Source organism: Streptopelia decaocto, assembly GCF_964273445.1.
Source record: "Streptopelia decaocto genome assembly, chromosome: 20".
Classification (NCBI taxonomy): Eukaryota; Metazoa; Chordata; class Aves; order Columbiformes; family Columbidae; genus Streptopelia; species Streptopelia decaocto.
Window position 1 is genome coordinate 6,186,201 of NC_138675.1, and position 20,562 is coordinate 6,206,762.

The 20,562-nt window shown below is 42.3% G+C and overlaps 1 protein-coding gene across 1 annotated transcript in view; it reads right to left on the reverse strand.

Moving 5' to 3' along the window:
* The window catches only part of CFAP74 (cilia and flagella associated protein 74), a gene marked incomplete at its 5' end in the record, with an annotated part of 29,298 nt that extends 12,061 nt beyond the window's left edge, over positions 1-17,237 (reverse strand). The window contains 19 exons of the mRNA XM_082069868.1: positions 2,131-2,259; positions 5,351-5,472; positions 6,039-6,161; positions 6,572-6,684; positions 7,255-7,429; positions 8,487-8,660; positions 9,022-9,111; positions 9,551-9,617; positions 10,173-10,291; positions 10,681-10,818; positions 11,124-11,309; positions 11,975-12,185; positions 12,481-12,638; positions 13,371-13,473; positions 14,189-14,299; positions 14,726-14,899; positions 15,352-15,456; positions 16,650-16,748; positions 17,137-17,237. Of these exons, the coding sequence (XP_081925994.1) occupies positions 2,131-2,259; positions 5,351-5,472; positions 6,039-6,161; positions 6,572-6,684; positions 7,255-7,429; positions 8,487-8,660; positions 9,022-9,111; positions 9,551-9,617; positions 10,173-10,291; positions 10,681-10,818; positions 11,124-11,309; positions 11,975-12,185; positions 12,481-12,638; positions 13,371-13,473; positions 14,189-14,299; positions 14,726-14,899; positions 15,352-15,456; positions 16,650-16,748; positions 17,137-17,237 (2,498 nt within the window). The remainder of the gene's footprint in view (positions 1-2,130; positions 2,260-5,350; positions 5,473-6,038; positions 6,162-6,571; positions 6,685-7,254; positions 7,430-8,486; positions 8,661-9,021; positions 9,112-9,550; positions 9,618-10,172; positions 10,292-10,680; positions 10,819-11,123; positions 11,310-11,974; positions 12,186-12,480; positions 12,639-13,370; positions 13,474-14,188; positions 14,300-14,725; positions 14,900-15,351; positions 15,457-16,649; positions 16,749-17,136) is intronic.
* Positions 17,238-20,562: the final 3,325 nt, after the last annotated feature.

The window sequence follows — 20,562 nt, forward strand, 5'->3', positions numbered from 1 at the left end:
TCAGAGCTTCAAGCCAAGGCAATACAAAAGCTCCGGCCCTTTTAGCTCTGCTTGTATATTTATCGGGTCTCACAGCATCAGGTCTCCACAGTGATAATGTTCCTACTACTACTGGAATTATGTGCAATTTTTTGTTAAAGAATAGTTAATGAATAAATAGCACCCGCTTGGTCACCGTTGTGATCTGAAATCCTGGTGTGGTTATTTTGCAAGCCTGAACTGTGACTTCCAGAGGTGATCTTCAAAGGTACTGCTGACTTGTTTAAAGATAGGAACCAGAGTTAAATACAAGGCAGGAATTGAGTATCAGTTTTCACTTTGTCACAGGACATTAGAACAGCAGAAGAAACCAATGGACTACAAAACAATCCAGAGGGGAAAAATTGTAACCGTACATACACAGTGAGGGACTCTAAATTAGCTGTTATGCCTGGGGGAAAAGATACTGAAATCCTTCAACTAGTGCTCTGAAAACAGCGTCTTCATGCTTAAAAGCAATTAAAGAGAAGCATAAAAGACAAATCAGATTTAGACTGCCAGCATCTGCAGGACTAGTTCCAAATGCAGAAAAATTAAAAGACGTGGTATTTGGGAATTCTGACAGTCAGCAGATTAGAGAACTTGCCCTCAAATAAACAGAAAATGTCTGCTTCAAACACCCAGAAAGTTGTGAGGATTGTAACATCTGACCAAGGCTTTCAGCGCGCACAGGATCCTCAGGAGAGCTTCCCAAGCCTTCAGGCATCTCTCTGTTTGCTTTGTATTGCTGAACACATTGGTTTTTACTTTCATGTTTCTTGTAATATAGCTGTTAATATAGCTTGCACTACTAAGTCAATGAGGAGGCATTTACAGCAATGTGTCACCAGCTCAGTGCTTCACATCAGCTGGCAGCAAGCTCATCTTTCTCTGTCCCCCACATGTCAGGCCTTTTAAAACTGATCCATATACTGAAATGGCCAGATACTTATTTTGTGTGTCAGAAATGCCATAATCTCATCAAATCTCCTTTCTGAAGCTTCCCCATTTTTCAAAGGAAGATTAAGGTCCTAAATCCAAGCTATGCTTCTATCCACTCAGTAACAGTGCTTTACAGCGGCTGAAGTTTAGGAACTGAAAGACATCATAATAATGGTCACTGTTGTTGTAATCTGATAGGATTTGAGATGTTGGGAGAACTGTAAATACTTCCAGTTCTTTGAACATCAACCTGGTGAAAATTTCAAAATCAGTGATTAGACTCTCAGTCTGGAATCCAGAAGTGCCGAGCTCGTCAGTGAAAACCCAAATGTACTTGCATCAAGAGGACTAGATACCCTGTATGGAAAAAGCAGCAGGTTTACAGCAGCAATCAGTGCAAAAGCTGCTGGAGTATGTGGCTGCACACCAGAATTAAGATGTATGTAATTTTATTTATATTTGAAAAGAAACATCCTGCTAAATTCTTTAGGATGGCAATGAAAAGGTAAATAAAACTAACACTGGTCAAAAAGAGCTCTTGAATTTCAATTTTTAAAAACTGGAATTCTTTGTTTCCAACAACTGAGTTACGTTTGTATAGGTAGATGTGTCACGAAATGAAGAAGACAAACTTGCTGGGGTAAGGCTTTTAGCATCTTAGAAGATATTATATAAAATGCCACATGAAATTTCAGATCAATACATTCATATTTTGGAGAAAAATGTACATGGGAAGGAAAGAGATGAACAGGAAGCCCAGCCGTTCTTACTTTAATTAGCAAGCACAGGAGCTCCCGTCCAGAAATTATTTAAGCAGTGATCCGTGAAGCAGCCACCTGGCCTAGATACCCTCTGGTGTATGAGAACGGCTCCCCCGCAGCAGCGGGAGCAGCCTACCGGGACGCAGCCGCTCGCACTGTCACTGCTGCTGCCACCACGGGGGGACATTTCCTCCCAGGTACCTGATCCAAGTTCATTTCCTCCTGGAGCATCTGGCAACTTGTAAGGGGCAGAGAAGGGGGAGACTAGAGCTGCAGTGATACCAGCAGCATGAGGTCCAGCCTGCTGCAGGGCGAAGGATGAAAAAACTGGGACCTGCTCAGGTTTTCCACCGACAGCCTCCTGCAGATATCATCACAAACACCGAAAAGGTTCATGTTGGTAGGTTACCTGGGCAGAAACTTCAATTGCACGCTGAAGGATGACTGAGCTTGAACATAACCTGTTTTCGGAAGCAGCTCCATGTGCTTACTCAATTCTTTGCATACTTCAAATTTCAAACGCAACATGACTTTTGCTCTGCAAACAGACCGGAGATACTTGAGTGAATTTGAGGCTACCCCGTCATCTCAGCTACATTTGCTCTTGGAGTTTGGCCCCCACAGCCCCCACCTCTGCTCCTCTACTTTAGGATTATAACAATTTCAAGCTTCCTTTGAAAATGATGGACATGTAAAACTGCTACAGCAAAATCACACAGTTGTATTCTCTTTGAAGTATAGAAAACAAGATTTTGGAAGTACTGCAAGTAAACCCAGCTGTATTTCAAGCAATATAGACAGCTGATCAGAACATAATTATCAAAGCACAGCATGGTGGTAAGTCAGGTCAGGGGAAAGTCAAAGCCAAATTATTGTGAAATATCAGCTAATTATTTGTTCCTAACATACATTCCCACTATCTGAATCAATAGGAATGACTCACATAATGTTTGAGACACCTAATTAGTCCTGGCTGCAGCACAGAACCCACTCAAGATGGAAAAGGAGTAGCAGTCTTGTAATGCTGGGTCTGGGTTATGTAATAATTGGAGGTGGGATGCAAATAGGAACCTGTTATTCTGTCTGAGAAACAAAACTGAAGACCCCTCAGTGGGGCCAAGGAGACCCAGATGCTGCTTGACAAGCACTTAATGCCCCACTCAGAAGAATCAAAAGAACGAACCTGAAAGAGCATAATGCACCTAAAACATCAACACGTACCCAGTCTGTGAATCCCATTCATCCTCATTATCATCATAATTCTCAAAACCTTCAATATAAAACTAAGCCTGTATAGGCAGGAAAAAATCCTCAAACGGGGCAAGGAGGATGCTGTCTACACCAGAAACACACAGAGTGCTGCTGCTTTTGCATTTTCTCCCCAAAACTACGGTGACTTCTTTGAAACAATTGTGAATTCACAGATCTCTTGTAACTTCTTCAAGAATAGAGGTTCCACAGGGTGAGAAGTCACAGTGCGGCTGAGCTGGCTCCACCAGTTCCTCTGCTAGAACTGCCGATCAGTTTGCCCTGTGGACGGCATATGGGAAGCAAGGGAACATCTCCATGTTTATTGTATTCTGGCCGTGTTACAACACAGCGATAGCCACAGACCATACCCTGCTTTGGAATTTCATGCCTAAGTGCAAAATCGCCAAGCAATTTACAAATATTTCAGCTTGTCATTTTCCCTCTCTTGGACTGGTTTCCAAGCTGTCAGTCCAGATGGTCTGCTCTAAATCAACAGCCATGGCATGTGCTGCTGGGAGCCGGCAATGATTTCTGACTGTTGACAATCTCAGAGAGCTATGTACTACTTCATTAAATCACTGCAGATTATAACCTGCCAAAGAAATTACTTTTCAAAGTGATTTATATTGGACAGGATTCTGAGAAGACACTTTCACCCTTTATGCTGCTTATTTATGCCTCCTGGTAACTGTGTTCTATGTGACCAGAAGACAACAAAACCAAACCAGTATTAACTAACATTTTGCAATTCTAGAGAGCTTGCTGGGCACTTAATGCCAGAGTTATCTAACTAACTGGAAGATTTGATCTTATGCTATAGCCTACCTTTCCCTGGTTTGTCACTATCGCAATTAAAATTCAGCTACTTGCTAGTCTAACCTAAGAAATTGTTCTTGTCTCAGAGTAACTTATAGCTATTTTCAGCAGCTTAAATTCATTCTGTTTGAGAAGTGGTTTGACACGCACTGTGTAACAATGGGGAATCCTCTTTCTGATACACGCTACAGAAAAATTTCAGTAGCTACTAGAGGAAGAAACTTCTCAGGCACCGCAGCCGAATGATGAAATCCGACTAGTTTTGCAGGATAAAAGGTTGTGACGTCGTATTCCTGCACATGCAAGAGTTTGAATTTCAGCAGAAATGACTGTAAGATAAACACCATTTTTCCTAACTATGTAGAACTGGGTGATGAATCAAAGACTCGATTTGCCAGGTTACTAAGGACAGTATACTAGATATTAAGTGCTCTTAGTTTAGTGAAACATGGCAAAGGATCAGCAGGATTTTTCCCTCAGTTAAGAAGTTTTGCCCTCAGCAATTTGACAGCTTCTATCTTTGGGATCCCCTTGAAATCTTAAGTTTGCATTAGGAGAGTTATTCTGTTTCTATACTTATAAGTTTTATCCCTGGGTTATCTAGACCAAGTGAAATCACTTACATAACAACTTGTGCTTGTCATATCGGTAAGCTGAATTTCTGAGATAACAGCTTTACTCATTTCTTTCCAACTGTGAAGAATCTCTGCAGTCTGTAATTCTGGTAAGAGGTTTAGGATGGATGCCTGCTACAGAACCAATCTCTCCCCCACCCTCCCACAAACCCACCCCAATCCTATTTAAATAGAAACTAAGAAATGCAAATCGTTAAAATAAGCATTCAGTAGTGACTGCATTAGGTGGAGGGATGACACCCAGCACCTGAAGACAATTACAAGTTCATGTAACCACTCTCTAATTGCATGAAATCTCAGGGAGACAATGAGCTGAAATATTATCTTTATGTTACAGTGCAAACAGAACCGGTCTTCAGACATTACTGACTTGACTACAGAAACACCCAGACGTCGTTTCTCCTGTAAACTGCTGTTTGGTGACTATCTGTGTACTTACAAGGCATCTGTCCCAGGGCAGTGCTTAAGGCTTTATGGGTTAGGAAAAGTTGTACCCTTCCCATTTTATGACAAATTCAGAAGAACTGACATGACTCATCCAACACCATATCCCAAGTCTGGACAGACTGGTGAGTGACATTCTCTATAAAGAACAGTTGGCGTGAGGCTGGTATCCACATCATGGACTTCAATCAAAGATACAATAGCTGAGAATCTTGCGGGAGCGGAAAGGCGAGAATTAACCCAGACACTTCAGAGTTACGGCTGCTCTGGGGAAGCTGGGATAGCAGGACACCCGAGTCCAGCTGCCACAGCGGTGTGGAACTCGGAGGGCTTGTAACCAGGATGTTCTCCTGAGGTGCCAAGGAAGAAACCAACCTGTTCTCCAGCTTCCTGTGACGAGGTGGGTCTGGCACAACAGAACCTCCGGACACCACCCAGTGACTTAAGATCTCATTCTGCGCTGCAGAAGAAAGGGGAGCTCACCTGCTGTGAACGACAATGCAGTCCTGATAAAGTCGGTCATACATACAGATCTTCAAATCAATGTTGGGATCGGGCACCCAAACCGGCACATCAACAGAAACTCCGATGGCGCTGAAGCACAGCTGTTAATACATGCATCAAGACTAATTATTTTTGTTAGTCTCAAATTCTTACTGATCCACACAGCAAGAATATCTGCTATCAGCCACAGCTGTGTAAAGTATTTTAATGTTCATATTGTGACAGGTTCTTTAATTAGGCAAAGCTATAAAAATCATTTGTAAAATTAAACCCAGATGTTATAGGAACGATGTCGAGAATCGAGAAGAACACTTTCATGTTTGTTTCCAGGACATGAGATTTTTTCCAGCACAACATCTGATAAAATGGAACTATCAGAATTGTTTGCATAGAAATTTAAGAGAAACAACAGGTTTAATAACCCCGCTGCATCAGAAAGAAGGGCCATGATTTACAGTTACCTCCCATCAAACCACAGAATACATAATTACATAGTACTTTATCATTATTTCTTATAATGCTCATAAACAGATCTTCCTCTGTCACCTTCTCCTGTCTCTCATAGAGGATTCTGAGCGATTTTAACTCTTGGGAAAAGCAGAAGCAGGAGGATTTTAAACTCTTTCTCGACAGTGTTTTGAAGCAAGCCTTACACCAAAGCACTCACTGGTTCGCAGTCCGAGTTGTCAAACACGACCACAAACTCTGCTCGCGCCGCCCCAGGGATGGCTGGGACAAACACGACCTCCAGCTGGACTGAGCTGAGGGGTCCAATTTCACCTTCAGTAACCTAAACAAGAAAGTCACATGTTCTTAATGAAAATCTGACTGTATTCCTGCCTTTTGTGTGCATAGGTAGAAACTATTAACGCTGGTAGGAACTAGGATCTGGACTCTCATACCCAGATCTAATATGGCTCAGGTTTGAGATGTCCCAGACATTTTTCCTGTCCCACCTTTGTGTTGTCACTAAACTCTGTATAACCACAGAACATCACAGCAGAAAAAAAAAAAAAGAGTTTGATCAAAAAACAAAAGGGAAAATGCGTTGTGTGATTTAATTTTAAGCATTAACTGTGATACAGTGAAATCAAGTGGGCTTGAAATTGGTCACATACTTCAGCACTTCCATCCAAAGCCATTTGTTTAATGTAGGCTTAGCTAGTGAAAATCTTTTCTGTATCCCAGGATATTCGTTACCTTTCCAAGCATAATTTCAACTGATGTTTCTTCAGGAGAAAGTTCCACTAAATTTTGGGCATTCTCTGTGTCTAGAGCCGACATGGATTTTAGTACATTTTGATCAAGTTGTTCTGGGGAGAAAAAGAAAACTTCTATTTTCCTGCAATTGGAATGATCAATATCCAGAAGTATTAAAGAATACAGATAAGAAATACAGTCTTTCTTCTACAAGGCTGTATTTTATTAAGCACATAGTAAATATTAGAAATGAGATGGAAAACGTCTGAGGAGGTTCATCTCTGCTTCCTTGTTCCTACATTTACAGACTATAAAAATAAACCTGTCATGTGGATTTCTATTCTGAGAAGTGGGTATTCAGTTGCTGAGGCAAGAACGATACCAATTTTGCAGTTTCTGTAAGCTAGTTGGTTTCTATATTCTTCTGAGACTGAATTGTTGATCGCTAATGAGAAGTGAGATTCTCTGCTGCTTTTGATGTAATGGTGTCAGTACAATATTTTTAGGCACTTTTTGCGAGGCAGCACACAAAGAAATATAACATTACTACTAGAATGATGAACTACTTCATTTACTGAGTAACTCCACAGACTGAATTCTATGGGTCTTTAGAGGGAACTCTACAAACAGATAATGCGTAACCTGGGATGCTGCGCTGGCAGTTTCCCAAACTGTCGCCCCACCTGTGTCCGTCCCGCTGGGGCCCGTTTCGGGTCCCCCCGGCTCCCCCCGGCCGGCACAGCCGGTCGCTGCTTCACTGCGCTCAGGACAAATCTGCTCCTCCTCCTCCAGCCCAGGTGCCACCGGCCTGGTACTGACTTTCTTTTCGGGGACACAGGCACTGAAACTTTGAGTAACCTAGTAGAACACACAGAAAAAGCATTTTCTCCTGTGGCTGCTCATCCAGCTTGCAGCAGCTCTGATTTTATCACGCAGCTGCAAATCAGACCTTTGTGAAATGCGTTGCACTTTGAACGCTGCACATTCCACTAGACCTTCATCAATGAGCAGATTAATTTTTGTTGTCTGCCCAAAACACGTCAATAATATAACGGGAGCAATACATTATAGTGTTAGTTATTTTACAATTAACAGAACACACACTCTTTTCTAGTGGAAACACAGGAAATTCTCTGTCAAAGCTGAGTCTGCTAAAACCAGACTTCTGTTTGTTACACTCCTACAAGAGATAGAATACAGCAGGAAAACGATGGATACAGACCATGTTATTGCACAGATTCTTTGTTTGAACTGTGCTTTTAATGTAAGGACAATACGAGAGCTGAAAGCCGAGGCAAACAGCCCCGCAGATTCTCTGTACACACCATTTAATGCAGCGTTTCCAAAGAGAGGTCAACCCTTTTCTTAGAACTTAAAACTGGGTTAGATTATCAAGTAGAGAATTTTGAAAACCATCTGAGCCAATTGCACTTCAGCAATCAAAGAAATTAAAGACTGCACCGCCAGGACAAAAACAAAGTATCTTCTGTGCTGTGTTTACAAGAACACATAGGCACTTCAAAACAAAGACGTGCAGCCTCCAAGTGATGTTCTCTCTGGTCAAGGACTTGTGAAGTCTGTCTATTTACGGGTACTACCTAGGCAAGACTTGAGGAAAAAGGAACTTTGATGATGATATTTATCACCGCAGAGATTTCAAAGCATGAGTTCCTACACAGTGGGTGGGGGGGTGGTTTCCCCTCCCCGCTCAAAATAATTGTTTTTAAATTTGTCTTCTGATATTTGGGGGTCTAACAGATTACATAGAGATATGTCAATCCAAACAAACTACTAAAGATTGGACCAGATGATGTTCCCGAGTCCCTGCCAGCCTGAGCTGTGGCTCCGTGTGGCTCCACTGCACCTGGCCCAGCAGAACGGTTCCGGTAATTTAGGGAAACGCGTTTGAACCCACCAGTGTCTCAGGGGAAGACTTTGCTGTTGCTCTGCCTGTGCCACTGTCACCTGCTGATGGCTGAACTCTGAATCTTGTTCCCAAAGCTCCGCTGTTTGTCAGGGTGATGGTCCGTGAAATTGTCTCTCCCACCACATGGTTGCCAAAGTCAATGAGCTCTTTATCTAGTGCCAGCTGTGAGAAGATAAACCATTAATTACTACTGTCCTAGATAGCCAGTAATGTCAATTCAATGAGCATCCACCTTTTCAAGAATAAGACTTTAAATTCTTATTATCTTTTCAAAGACTGTATCAAATAACACATGAACCATGGGCATCCTTCTGCCTTTTTGTAGAAGCCAACTCATTACAGAATCACAGAACGTCAGGGGTTGGAAGGGACCTCAAAAGCTGGAAAAGAGACTCTCCATTTCAAAAGAAAAAAGGAAAGAAACGTAAATACTTCTTATTAGATATTTTCAATAATGTTTATGGTCTCATATTTTCTATTACTGTTGTTATGCTGACTGTGAACATACTTAAGCGTCACTTACAATGCATCTCTTGGCTGTACATTTCAATGGAACCGAAAAGGAACCTGTCTGTGCCATGAACATGACTTCTCCTTCCAGAGTTTCATTTATCTAAAAAGCAACAACAAAAAAGCCCCAACCAAGTAATTTACAAAGATTTAGCCTATGTAGTACTCATACTTTGAGTAACATAGTAAAATGTATCTCTACAGAGTCTACGTTTCTGCTTTATAAGTCTTTGGTAACTGCCTGGCTAATTTTAACTAAGTGCTATTATCAATGGTTTTGGTTAGAGCAAGTTTCAAAACATACTCCAAGAATCAAGAATACTCAGTGACAGGCACTTTTCTAGCACTGCCCTTAGAATATGCTTTATCACAATCTAACAGAGCTCGAAGATGCAAACAGTTGTCCCACAGTACCTCTTCTACAAATGTAGTTTGTTTCCTTGTTAACAGTTAGGAAATTCAGTTACTGATGTTTTTAACTGAACTGGTGGATTATCCAAGGATTCCCATCGCTGTGTAACCGAGCGCTCAGCACCACTTACCATGGGCTTAAACGTCACCAGCACCTCGCAGGACATTCCAGCACACACTTTGCCAGGGGGGTCAAAGCTATGGAGACAGTTAACATAGAACTCCAGATTAAAGTTCTGTGTGAAACATCCAGCTCCTGGGCTGGTAGCAATGGCAGATTTTTGTTTTTTCCCCACTTGGATTAATTACTTAGAAAAGTCAGGATGAGTGACAGATTAATGAAAAGCTACAGATCCCTGCTGCAATTGTAAAACTACAAAGGCTGATTCTTTATTGAGGTTTTACTCAGATAGTCTGAAAGTGCTTTTAAAAGGCAAGAATTATTGCCTTTGTGCTGCAAACAGAGGGGGTGGCTTTCTGGCAAGAAGCTTCCTGCTTGTTCAGAGCTGGCACAGACACCACAGGTCAGGGACTGGTCCCTTGCGGCCACTTCTTCAGAAACCAGGGACGTGTGGCTCAGGAAGCCTCTTCGCAGCTCTGAGACACAGTCCCTTTCCTCATCACACAGGGATGGAATATGGTAATTTAGTTGTATTTAGTGAAATCTATTTAATTTGCTACAGGATTTGGTTACACCTCCTGATGTGGTACCAAGGTCAAACAAGCAATGTGTCTACAGGTGATTTTACTCACCAAATACTGATGAAGTCCTTGAGCCATTCACTGATTCCCACTAGTCTGCAGGAATTAACACTGTAGGATGCATTTATCAAAACTATCTTCTTTTTGTAGATTTGACCGACGTCAAAATCCTTGGCACAAACATATCAGGTGGGGTGAATGACAGGAAATAGCATTTACACGTGTAATGACAAAACCAACTACTTTCCCCATGGCTGTGCCCACAGTTCCTACTGGCATCACAGCCTGTGTGCAAAGTGTTGAATAAACCCATAAAGCAGCACTTTGCTCCAAACAAACAGCCTATAGAGCAGCAGCTCAGGAGTGGTTTATTTAACCTGACTGTAACTTTCCCCAGAGACTGGCAGAGAAAAGGCGAGTCCTGGTTCAGCTTTGACTAAAGACAACAAGAATTCTTTTGTTCTCCCCAGCGCAACAGAATTTTGATCAAGGCATTGCTATATACATGTAGCAAACACATACATCGCCTTTATGGATCCTATGCAAAATGGCCACTAACCTTGAAATGAATGCAGCTTGGCTTACTATAGAAAGTACGTTCCTTATATTCATGACCAGACACTATTTGCTTGTGGAAAATTTCTTTTTTCTCTATTCTTGTAGACAACTTCTTTAGATCCGTTTCTTCTTTGGATATCTAATAAAGAACATGAGTAAAACACACCATGATTGTAAGTAAGTGTGAACAGAGAACTCGTAGCTCGAAGTAGAAAGCTCTGCGAATGGAATCCTTTAGTATCTGGCCAGCCTTTGGCTGTTCTCTCCAGATCAAACTCGCCCTCCCAGCTTCTATGTGAAGAATTTAATTTATCCTCAGCTGTACTTGTATGGATCCTGCCAGAACTTGGTGAAGGCTCAATTCACAATGAGTCAATTACAAAAGCATTTCATCCAAATTTATTTTTCTTTTCTATTTCCAATAAGAGATATCCCAACATTCACCTTGCGCAAGTCATGCTCCTGACTCCAAAGTCCTGGGAACTCTGGTTCTGCAAGGGTCTTGTCCTTCTCCTCCTTGTCTTCACCTCTTTCCCAGAGCACATCACGGGGTGTTGGTTTAGAAACCTCTGCTACAGAAGGACTTCTCTCACCGGCTGAGGAACAAGCTGATGGAGAGCGCCACGACTTCTGGGAAAGAACGTAAGTTTTAAAGATATAGGTAAAAATCACTAGGAGACAGTTACTTCAACAGTTAACTGCTTCAGAGGAGATCTTTTAATACAAAAATGACAGCTCTATAAAGCCAAAGACAACTTAGGGAGATACCTTCTTAAGACACCAAACACAGACAAAATCTTATATTAAAAGCATCTATATGGCATTAACTGTGCACTATAGGAGGCTAGAAACTACTCCTCAGGCACAGGAACACTGACTGCAGTTTTTGAACGTTTTGTGTGTCCTTTCTAATCCAGTGGAAACACTTCTCTTGTGCTGACAAACTGATCTGAATCCTCACTCAGGGATGAAGGTAATTGAAGAGGAAGGGAGGGTACTTTGTGTGGGGTTTAGATGCCTGTTGTGATTTGTGTGTTTGAAAATTCACCTCCTCTGACAAATTCCCTTAAAGAAAACCATCCCACACCCGACGGGACGATGTCTTTGTTCACACAAGCATCAACAATCAAGAAAAGAGAGACTCTCAGTCATTAAGAGATCTAATGGAGAACTCACAGGTGTTCTGTACCGTCTGGTGATCGTGGCAGCCTGGGTGGTTCCCAGCAGCAGAACTGCTGCCCTGCAGCTTGGACACCCCACAACCCCACAGACTCCGGATTCTGAGGCCTCTTTACCTGCGGGGTTGCTGCAGCTGAATGGCTGCAGGTCTGCTCAATATATTGCCATGCTCTCCTTCTCCACACTCCAGGATCCTCAAGCTTACGAGCACTCTTAATTGCCTTAGTACGGGACTGACTTTTTTTCTGCTTGTGAATAGAAGCTTTTTCTTGCAAAATTCGAGATACAATCTCCATTTTTCTGGATTTTTGCCGTTCTCTACAAGCTCTGTAATCCAATAGCATAAGAAATATGAAACCAATGGTTGTTTACTAACGATGTTAACTGCAGTCCAGGTTTTTTTGAGCCTTTAAGCTAAATAGCAAGTCTTCAAATAACATTTAAACTAGAAGTTCAAGTCGCTTCAAACCGACTGCAAATACCATACAGAGTAACGAATGAGTTCACTCCCTTGGGAGAGCACCACAGATGTTACGTTTCCCGAATCTGATTAGGACTCTAACATATTCCTGCACGAGCACCAGCGAGCAGCTGAGAGTTTGACATAGACATGAATACTTACTGTTGCTGCTTTTCATGCTCTAGCAATTGTTTATGGAGAAGGATTTCCTTGGCAACATTGCCGCCTCCTGCCAGGACAGCTTCCCCCATCCTCACCTCCTGCTCCCTGGCCGCCAGGGCCTTCGCTCTCTTCCACGCCTGGAGGGTTCGGAGTTTCTCCTATGAAGCCATACAAACCATGGTTATGTATTTGATTCCCCTATTAAAGAATATAAAGCAAAGAATTTGGTCCTCTTATCCAAGTATAAATTGGCAGTAGGTTTCTCTGAAGTAGAACCAACCGGGTTTAATACCCGCAGCAGTCCCCGTGCGCTGAGACGCAGAAAGCTCTGGCTGGGGGGGGTGACACTTTACCCTCTTAGCCTGCCCGTGAAATGCTGCTCAACAACACAATGGGAAAAGACACAGTTCTAATCAAACCAATACTAAAATAAGATAATTCCTTCAGATTCTACAGAACATAAGTAGAAGAGCAAAGTAACATAGCTCAGAAATTCTTCATTTGCAGTATTTAAATCCTTAGGTAACTGGTTTTCTTCCATATGAAGTATTTCTGCACTAAGATCCAAATAACTGGAAATACTTCTGAGCAACTTCTGGGATAACTTGTTTGTAGTATGTGTTATTTTTCAAGAGAGTCACCAACCGTTACCCTACTAGAACAACTAGATTGCTGACCCAACAAACTCCATAAGCAGACGTGTCAAAATTTGCCCATAGGAATCTACCACCATTACTCCTAGATAAACTCTCCCCAGCTTCAAAAGAGATTTGGTCAGTGATCTGACAGCATCACACAACAACTCTGCAATGAAAACTGATTTACTTTCCTTAAAACCCAGCAGCCTAAGCAGCCCGCTTGTGGCTGCCCACAGGAGCCCAGCACAGTACCCTGCTGGAAGCGATGCTGGTTTTCAGGGACAGCACAGCTTGTATCCTCCTCTCCATATGCTCCCGAGCTCTCTCTTCTTCTTTTGCATTTTCTTCATGAATTCTGTAAGCAAAGTAAAATGTTTCAGGCTCATATCCTGGAAAGCTTTTAGTATTAGAGTGTTTAACCTCACAAGTAGTAATTGTCAATGTCACCATTCTTCCTGTGAGCCTCTGTGTTTACTATGATGCTGGGTGTGGGGAAAGCGGAACAGTTGGAAGGCTCTTCTATATACGGCACCGCTCAAGTTAAAGTGCCAACAGGCTTTCAACTAGTTTGCTCAACAATTTTTTAATTTTGAATATGAAGAATGTGTTCCACATGATGGCATATGTCTACTTGCTAAAATAAAGCAAGAATTCAGGTGCTGCTCATATAATCAATATCTAAACAATTACGCAGTGATGTTTATATGAGCCAACCAACCACTTGTACCCACGCTACAGATAAGCCCTAGAATCTCTAAAAGCTAGAAACATGTGGGCATGAATTAAGGCCAGGAGTATTCCAGCTAATATAATGATCAACTCTAAAAAAATCAGTAAGAGCCCCTCAGCTACAGGGAACCTGAGAACCGCACTCAGGCAGTGAATGGATTTTCTTCAGTCCAAGTCCTTTTGCGCCATGTGAAAAGCGAATAGTTCACAGCACTGGTGCTGTGGCAGAAGATTTCCAGGTGTAACAGAAGATACACCTGGCACAAAAATGACTGGTTTTCAAAGATTAGAGTATTTTACACCAGAGAACATACAACAAGAGAAAAGGAGTGAGCAGTAACCTTGCCATGCTTTTTCTCAGGAAACACACTGCTTTTTCGTGGTTCCTTTTGGCATCTTCCAGCATTTTTTTCTGTCTTTCTTCATGTTCTTTCTGGGCTTCCTCTTCTTTTCTACAAAACACAGGCAAACCAACAATAGCAGCGGAACTAAGGAAACCTTGATTCCAACACAGCGACATCGAAGGGTACAGCCGAGAAGTTGATTAATATGTGCGGAATGGAGGATATTAGTCTTTCCCCCTCACACGTGCAGTTAGTCCATCTAAGAAACTTCATTTCCTTAGACAAAAAGCACTCACATTTTTTGTCTTTAGCAAGTTGATTTTCATATATTAGAAATCTTTACCCATATAACTGCAAGACCGTGGGCGATTCTTATTTTAATTCTATTTCCTCACAAAATATTCCTGAAGCAATGCCCAGCTAAGAAACACAATAGCACCGTATTTAAAATATCTAATCTTCTCAACACCTGAAATAGTGAGTTGGCTAAAAATACCACGCAGAAAGGCAGCAGTCTGAATTATAGGCGCTTACTTCTCTCTAGACCGCTGATTTTCTTCTGCTTGCAGTGCTACTATTTTTTCCTTCTGAATCCGCGCTTTGGCTTGTTCTTGGTATTGCGTCTCTAGCTCCTCCTCATCTGTTTCAAGTTGTTCACGGAGGGTTTCGTATTTTCCCTGCTCAGTTTCTATCTTCCACATCTCAAGCCTTTAAAAGAAAGTGTGAGCTGTTTTCACTGAAATATTGACATCCTTCCACTTACTTCAGGCTCTTGAGTAGGTACAGCTCTATGGTGGAAATGAAAATCTCTTGCTAATAACACAATAAACAAGTCAAACATTTTAAAGCTCTTATACAACACTGCAGCAGAACGTTCTGGTTAATCACATCTATAGCTCGTGTTCCTCCTTTGATGTGGTGGTATTCATAGTTGTACCTCCGATGCCAAAATACCAAGACACTTGCCTGTTGCCAGCAACCAGTTTCCAGAACAATGACTGTTTGGGATCCTCTGCCTTGCACTCAGCTTCGCGTGACCTCAAATCAGGTACTTCAGTGTCTACAAGCAACTTCTGTAGTGATGAACTTTTGAATCGGAGACACGGCACTTGAGGATGATAATAAAGATTGGCTCCCATCACACCAGTTCCCTCACTTACATGTCTTGTTTTAGTGCCAGAGCAATTTCCAGCTCAGAATCCTTCTCCTTCTCCAGCTCGGCACACACTCGCCTGCGCGCTGCCTGAAGGCGGGACGAGGCTGCGCTGGTAACGCCGAAAACAAACCATTAGAAAGAGATTGGAACTAACAAAGGTTAAAAAAAATGCGTCCTCCTTCCACCTTCTCAAGTCTTACTCCACTATTCTCTCACTAAATATAATAGATGGTGAGAATTGCTGGTTTTCTCCATATCTAGACCTCACAATTCCACCCGTCATAAGCAGAAGAACTTGCACAAAGCTTTTCTGTCTTTGCTGGGTGTCGTTACTGCCTCTGAGACCCTGAACCCCGGACTGGCACCCGTCACAGGAGCCTCATTAGCACCAGCTCGTCGTTTTTGTTGAAGCAGTGATTCCATTTTGGCAGTTCACCCACCTTTACCATTCTACCATCCACCGATATACTAACTTGAAGATTAATAAGGTTATAAAATGCAGCTGCGAAATTTGTTCACAATCCACTGGTTCCTGGTACACAAGCCGCCCACTTCTTTCTATTTAAACCAAATGTGAAGAGCACAGTAAATTGCCTCCCACTTTATAGCAAAAGCGTTTCAAAACAGCTCCTGTGTGCAGGGCTACTCCTGAAAGGCATTCGTGCATTTCACAACATAAAACAAAAAGAAATGGCGCATACATATATATATAAATCATTATTGCAATAGTTACCAGAAACAAAACCCACAGCACATTGGTGTAGCTTCATCACACTGAAGAGAAGTGATTGAGACTCAAACATAATTGACACTAACAGGCTAGGCTGATTTAATAACATGTTGTTATATTTTAAAATATAGGCCTCTTTCCTGTCCATTCCAAAGTTTCCACCTCTTTCTGCACTGATTTATCTAACAGAACATTACCTCTAGACCAGAAAGCACGGAAAGCAATGATTCCCAAGCCAATGCACCGTTATTCTGTATTTCAAAAGGAGGAATTATTGCTGCAAATACATGAACTGGAGAGTGATGACAAGGTCAGTGTTGACCAGCACAGCAGTGCCCGCGCTGCTCTGCTAACAGGGAACAGCCTTCCAGGCTAATGCAGCGGCATCTGAACTCAAGAACGGGCCTGGGTTTCATCACTGATCTATTAACACATTGAATATATGTGTTTAAAAATCTATCAACTCCTCAACAACACGGAGACACAAAACCAGGAAAGGTTTTTTCACTAATTGCACAGATAAACAGAGTGGATGCCAGTAACCTTTGGTGTGCAGAGCACTCTGTACCTACACATTGCCAGCCGCCTCCTCTTTCTCTATTTCAGTGTCCACGCACTGCAGCTGCTTTGCCAGCATCTCAATCTGCAGCCGACAGGTACTCAGCTTGTCTCTGTGAGAAATGAACAAGTTATTTCTATTTTGAAAGGTTTGTGCTCTTTCCCATGAAACTCTCCCTTTCTGGGGCAGAATTCACAGCTAGGATTCCTTCAACCCTCCCAACTACCCACCACCATCCCACTTTTTCTTGTAAGATATTATTCTAGTGTTCTTCAGAAGCCCTCGCTAATGCCAAGCATTTTCTCCAAAAATTCAGAAAAATTACTTCATCCAAAGTCCAGATACTATAAAAAATGCCAACAGCGTAAGGAGCATCCTTTTCCATTAGCCTTCTTCAGATTCATTTGATGCTAAGGAATGTCTTTGTGACCCTTTGTGACCTCTATAAACTCCAATATTTATAACAGATATCCCAGTATTATGTTCCCTTAAACACAAACCTGGTTTTTTGGACCACAAGTTGCTTTTCTTTGGCTATGTCGTTGAGTTCTTTTAGGTTCTTCTGCAAGACTGATGAGTAAATTCTGTCATTATGCTTCATAGTCTGCATATTATTAATGTTGTCCAAACAGTGTTCCAATCTTTCCCTTCAAATTGAAACATACAATTTATAATGAGTTTGAAACTTTAAAGGGAACATTGTAATCTAGTTTAGAACGTACTAAATACAGCTGACCAGTTTGTGGGGTGAGCTAATCTCTTCTAGTTTGGGTCTGCTCAACTGTATAGCAAGAAGAGGACTGAGGGTTTGGTTGTTTGGGGTTTTTCTAATCATTTTGGTGTATTTTGAGTTTCTCTGTTGATGATGGTAACACTGCCAGCGTTTACAGGCAGTAGGCATATGTGCTGTGCAACTTCCCGCATGCATATATTAATAAACATTATTTGAGCTTTTCATCATGTTAGAACTGGCAATGAAACAAGTTATTTACATGCTGAAATAAGATTTGTCTTGAATTCCTCCAGAAGCATCCTTGTTTCCCTTCCTGCCACCACCAGCCAACTCTTCTTCAAGCTTGTATTCTAGGTCTGAAAACAACAGTTTCATGGAGACTTTGAACTTCACAATGCAAAGCTCTCGTATTCTTGCTGTCAAGTCAAACCATGGAGAATCAGCGATGACATTCTACAGCATTACCACAGCATATATAGCTCTTTTAAACTACACTGTTCCTATCAACTACAGCAGAAGACACATCAGCGTTAGTTTTTTCTGAGTTATCAAAGCAATTCATCATTTTCACCTTCCCAGTGTTCTTCCACATCAGAGAACCAGCCAGCCTGGTCTTCTTTTTCTTCCTCTTCCAGAAATGGCACAAGAAATTTTTGCTCTTCTTCCTCGCTGTAACTGATCCCATTATCCTCCATAGTGACAGCTCTCTCAGAACCACCCAGCTAAGAAAGAGAACATCACGCGCTTTATCTGTATCATCCCCAAGAACTTGCAGCAGTGGTGACTATATCTTGTCATTAATTAATAGCATTCTGTAAATAGTTAATGCATGTACAATAATTCCATACACCTGAGCATTTCATCAAGATCTCATCCATACAGAGACCTGTACATGCGATTACTTTCAATGAAGCTTTGGGTGCATGTCTTTAAATCCTTTTGCAGAACTCGAAACCATGAGCTGTAAGAGAGGATCTCTCTTCTCTAGTCAAGGTACAAAGAAACCGCACCATGGAATCTGATGTATGGAATAAACTGATATGAAGCACCTTCAACCAAGACAATTCTTGCTCTGGGCTGCGGTTGATTCAAGGATGCTGGTGGCACCGAGAAATACCACAGACACAAATCGAGCTGCCGGTGCACCAGTAGAGCCCAAATACACCCTGCTAAGCAGCTGCATTGTCTGGTAGTGCAACTCAACGCCAACACAACAGAGTTTTGGGTAAATTAGGCCAAACTCTACAATACAGCAGAAAGCCCAAAGGCTTTCTACAAGGAAATCACAAGCCAGGCAGCAAAGGCCACATGGCTTCCCCACGTTCCAGAGCGCCCCGGGGCACCGAACCTCGCGTCCTCAGAACGCCAGCTCGAGTTTGGACTCACTCCGTGTCCAGGAGTACCGGGGGCAAGGGCACCCGAGTCCCGCGGAGGAGCAGCGGACAGAGCCGGTTCCGACACCCGGGTCGGGCAGGGCCGGCCCCGGCGCCGACACCGCGGCTGCGCCCGGCGGCCGTTTGAGCCGCTGCCACGGCAACGGAGCGAACCAAAGCGCGGGAGGGGACGCCGGGGGAGGCGTGTCCCCCCGCCGCGGGTGGTACGTGCCGGGAGGGCAGGGCCCGCATGGCAATTACCGGCGAGATTGGGTTAACGAGGTTAATTAGGCAGGCGGGAGTACCCGCCGCACCTGCTCAGCCTGTCCTGGGCGTGTAGCTCAGGTGATTTCAGGCACCTGGAATCGGAGACATTTTCAGTGACACTTCAGCTGACTATTTGTTCTACACACGTTGATGAATTTTAAGCAAGTTGGTGGCATCATGATGTAAAAACCTTTTCAGCGAGTTCACGTGGCTTTTGGTAATGCAGAAGTTGTGTAGATGTGAGGTTGGAGCACACACATTTCCGAGTTCCAACCCAGAATGAAACTGCCTTAATATCTTTTCAGAAATCAGCCTGCACCGTTCTGACAATCAGATTTCACTGTTAGTTACTAATTGAATGTTATTACAGCAAAAATCATGTGTGCTATTCAGCATGTCCCATTCGGAATGCTCCCTCCAGCTTCAGCAGCAACTGAGGTTCCTTGGAACACTGAAATAATGGTTACAAGTGTGCACAAAATCTCTAAATGAAAAGGTATTCAGTAATTTACATAGTAAAGCTAAATGTCTGTACTCATAAAATGTGTCTCAGCTGGAATTCTCTGTTCTTCAAAGGAACCTTCTGAACCTGCCTGTTTGCCACCATGGGTTCGCTTACCACATTTTAGCTCCTAATTGATAATTAACTAGGTTTTCTTTCTATTCTATTCCATCTATCAATATTATCTTGACATAGTTAAGGAACAGTGCAGTTAGATTCACAGAAATGCAGATTTTTGTCCCCTTATTCCTGGCACTGGGCCTAAGTTACACGCGAGAGAAATTCAGCTATTCTAAGTGATTCAGTTATTAAACTATTGGGACATCATTCTCTGAGCTCAGCTTTAGACCAAAATAAACACTGATCTGTGCACAGAGACAAAAGGCATCCTCAGTTTTAGTTGACTGAAAATGTTCCTCAATTTTAAGCAATATTTCTGTAATTTTTTCTAGTTGCTATGAGAAGTCGGGTCTGGCTTTTGATGCCATGCATGGAAGTACATGCTGCTGATTCTTGGATTTTTTGCCTCTCTGTACAGTACCTATTACAGTGACCAACCCATTGTCCTACACTTATGCTATAGGTCCTCCTTCTTCAGAAATACATGGACAGTCTTAGCTCTATAGATGGTGGAATCTTGATTTTATGGCATCTATTCATATTACATAAAACAAATCACATACAGACATTTGCAGGATTAAAGCTACAAGATGTAGGCTAAAAATATGCAGTGATTAACTGTATGGCTCTCTCTGCAGATCTGGAATAGATGGAACTGCCGTTAACTCCAAACCCGCCGGTTCTCACGCTCCTCTAGTCGGGATGAAAAGGATCCAAGGACACTTTTTTCCCTCAAGAAAAAACTTGTAAGAACACCTGGTAATGTCACTGATTTTTGGTTTCTTGTGATATTTTTATTCAGGGTATTTATTTAGTTCCACTTTACCACTGTTTGGATGATTTTCATAAAAACAACCAAAACTGGTAACTGTAGTTTATGAGTTTAACCTCTACATTATCTAAAAACCAGCACTGACTGGAAGTCAGTGAT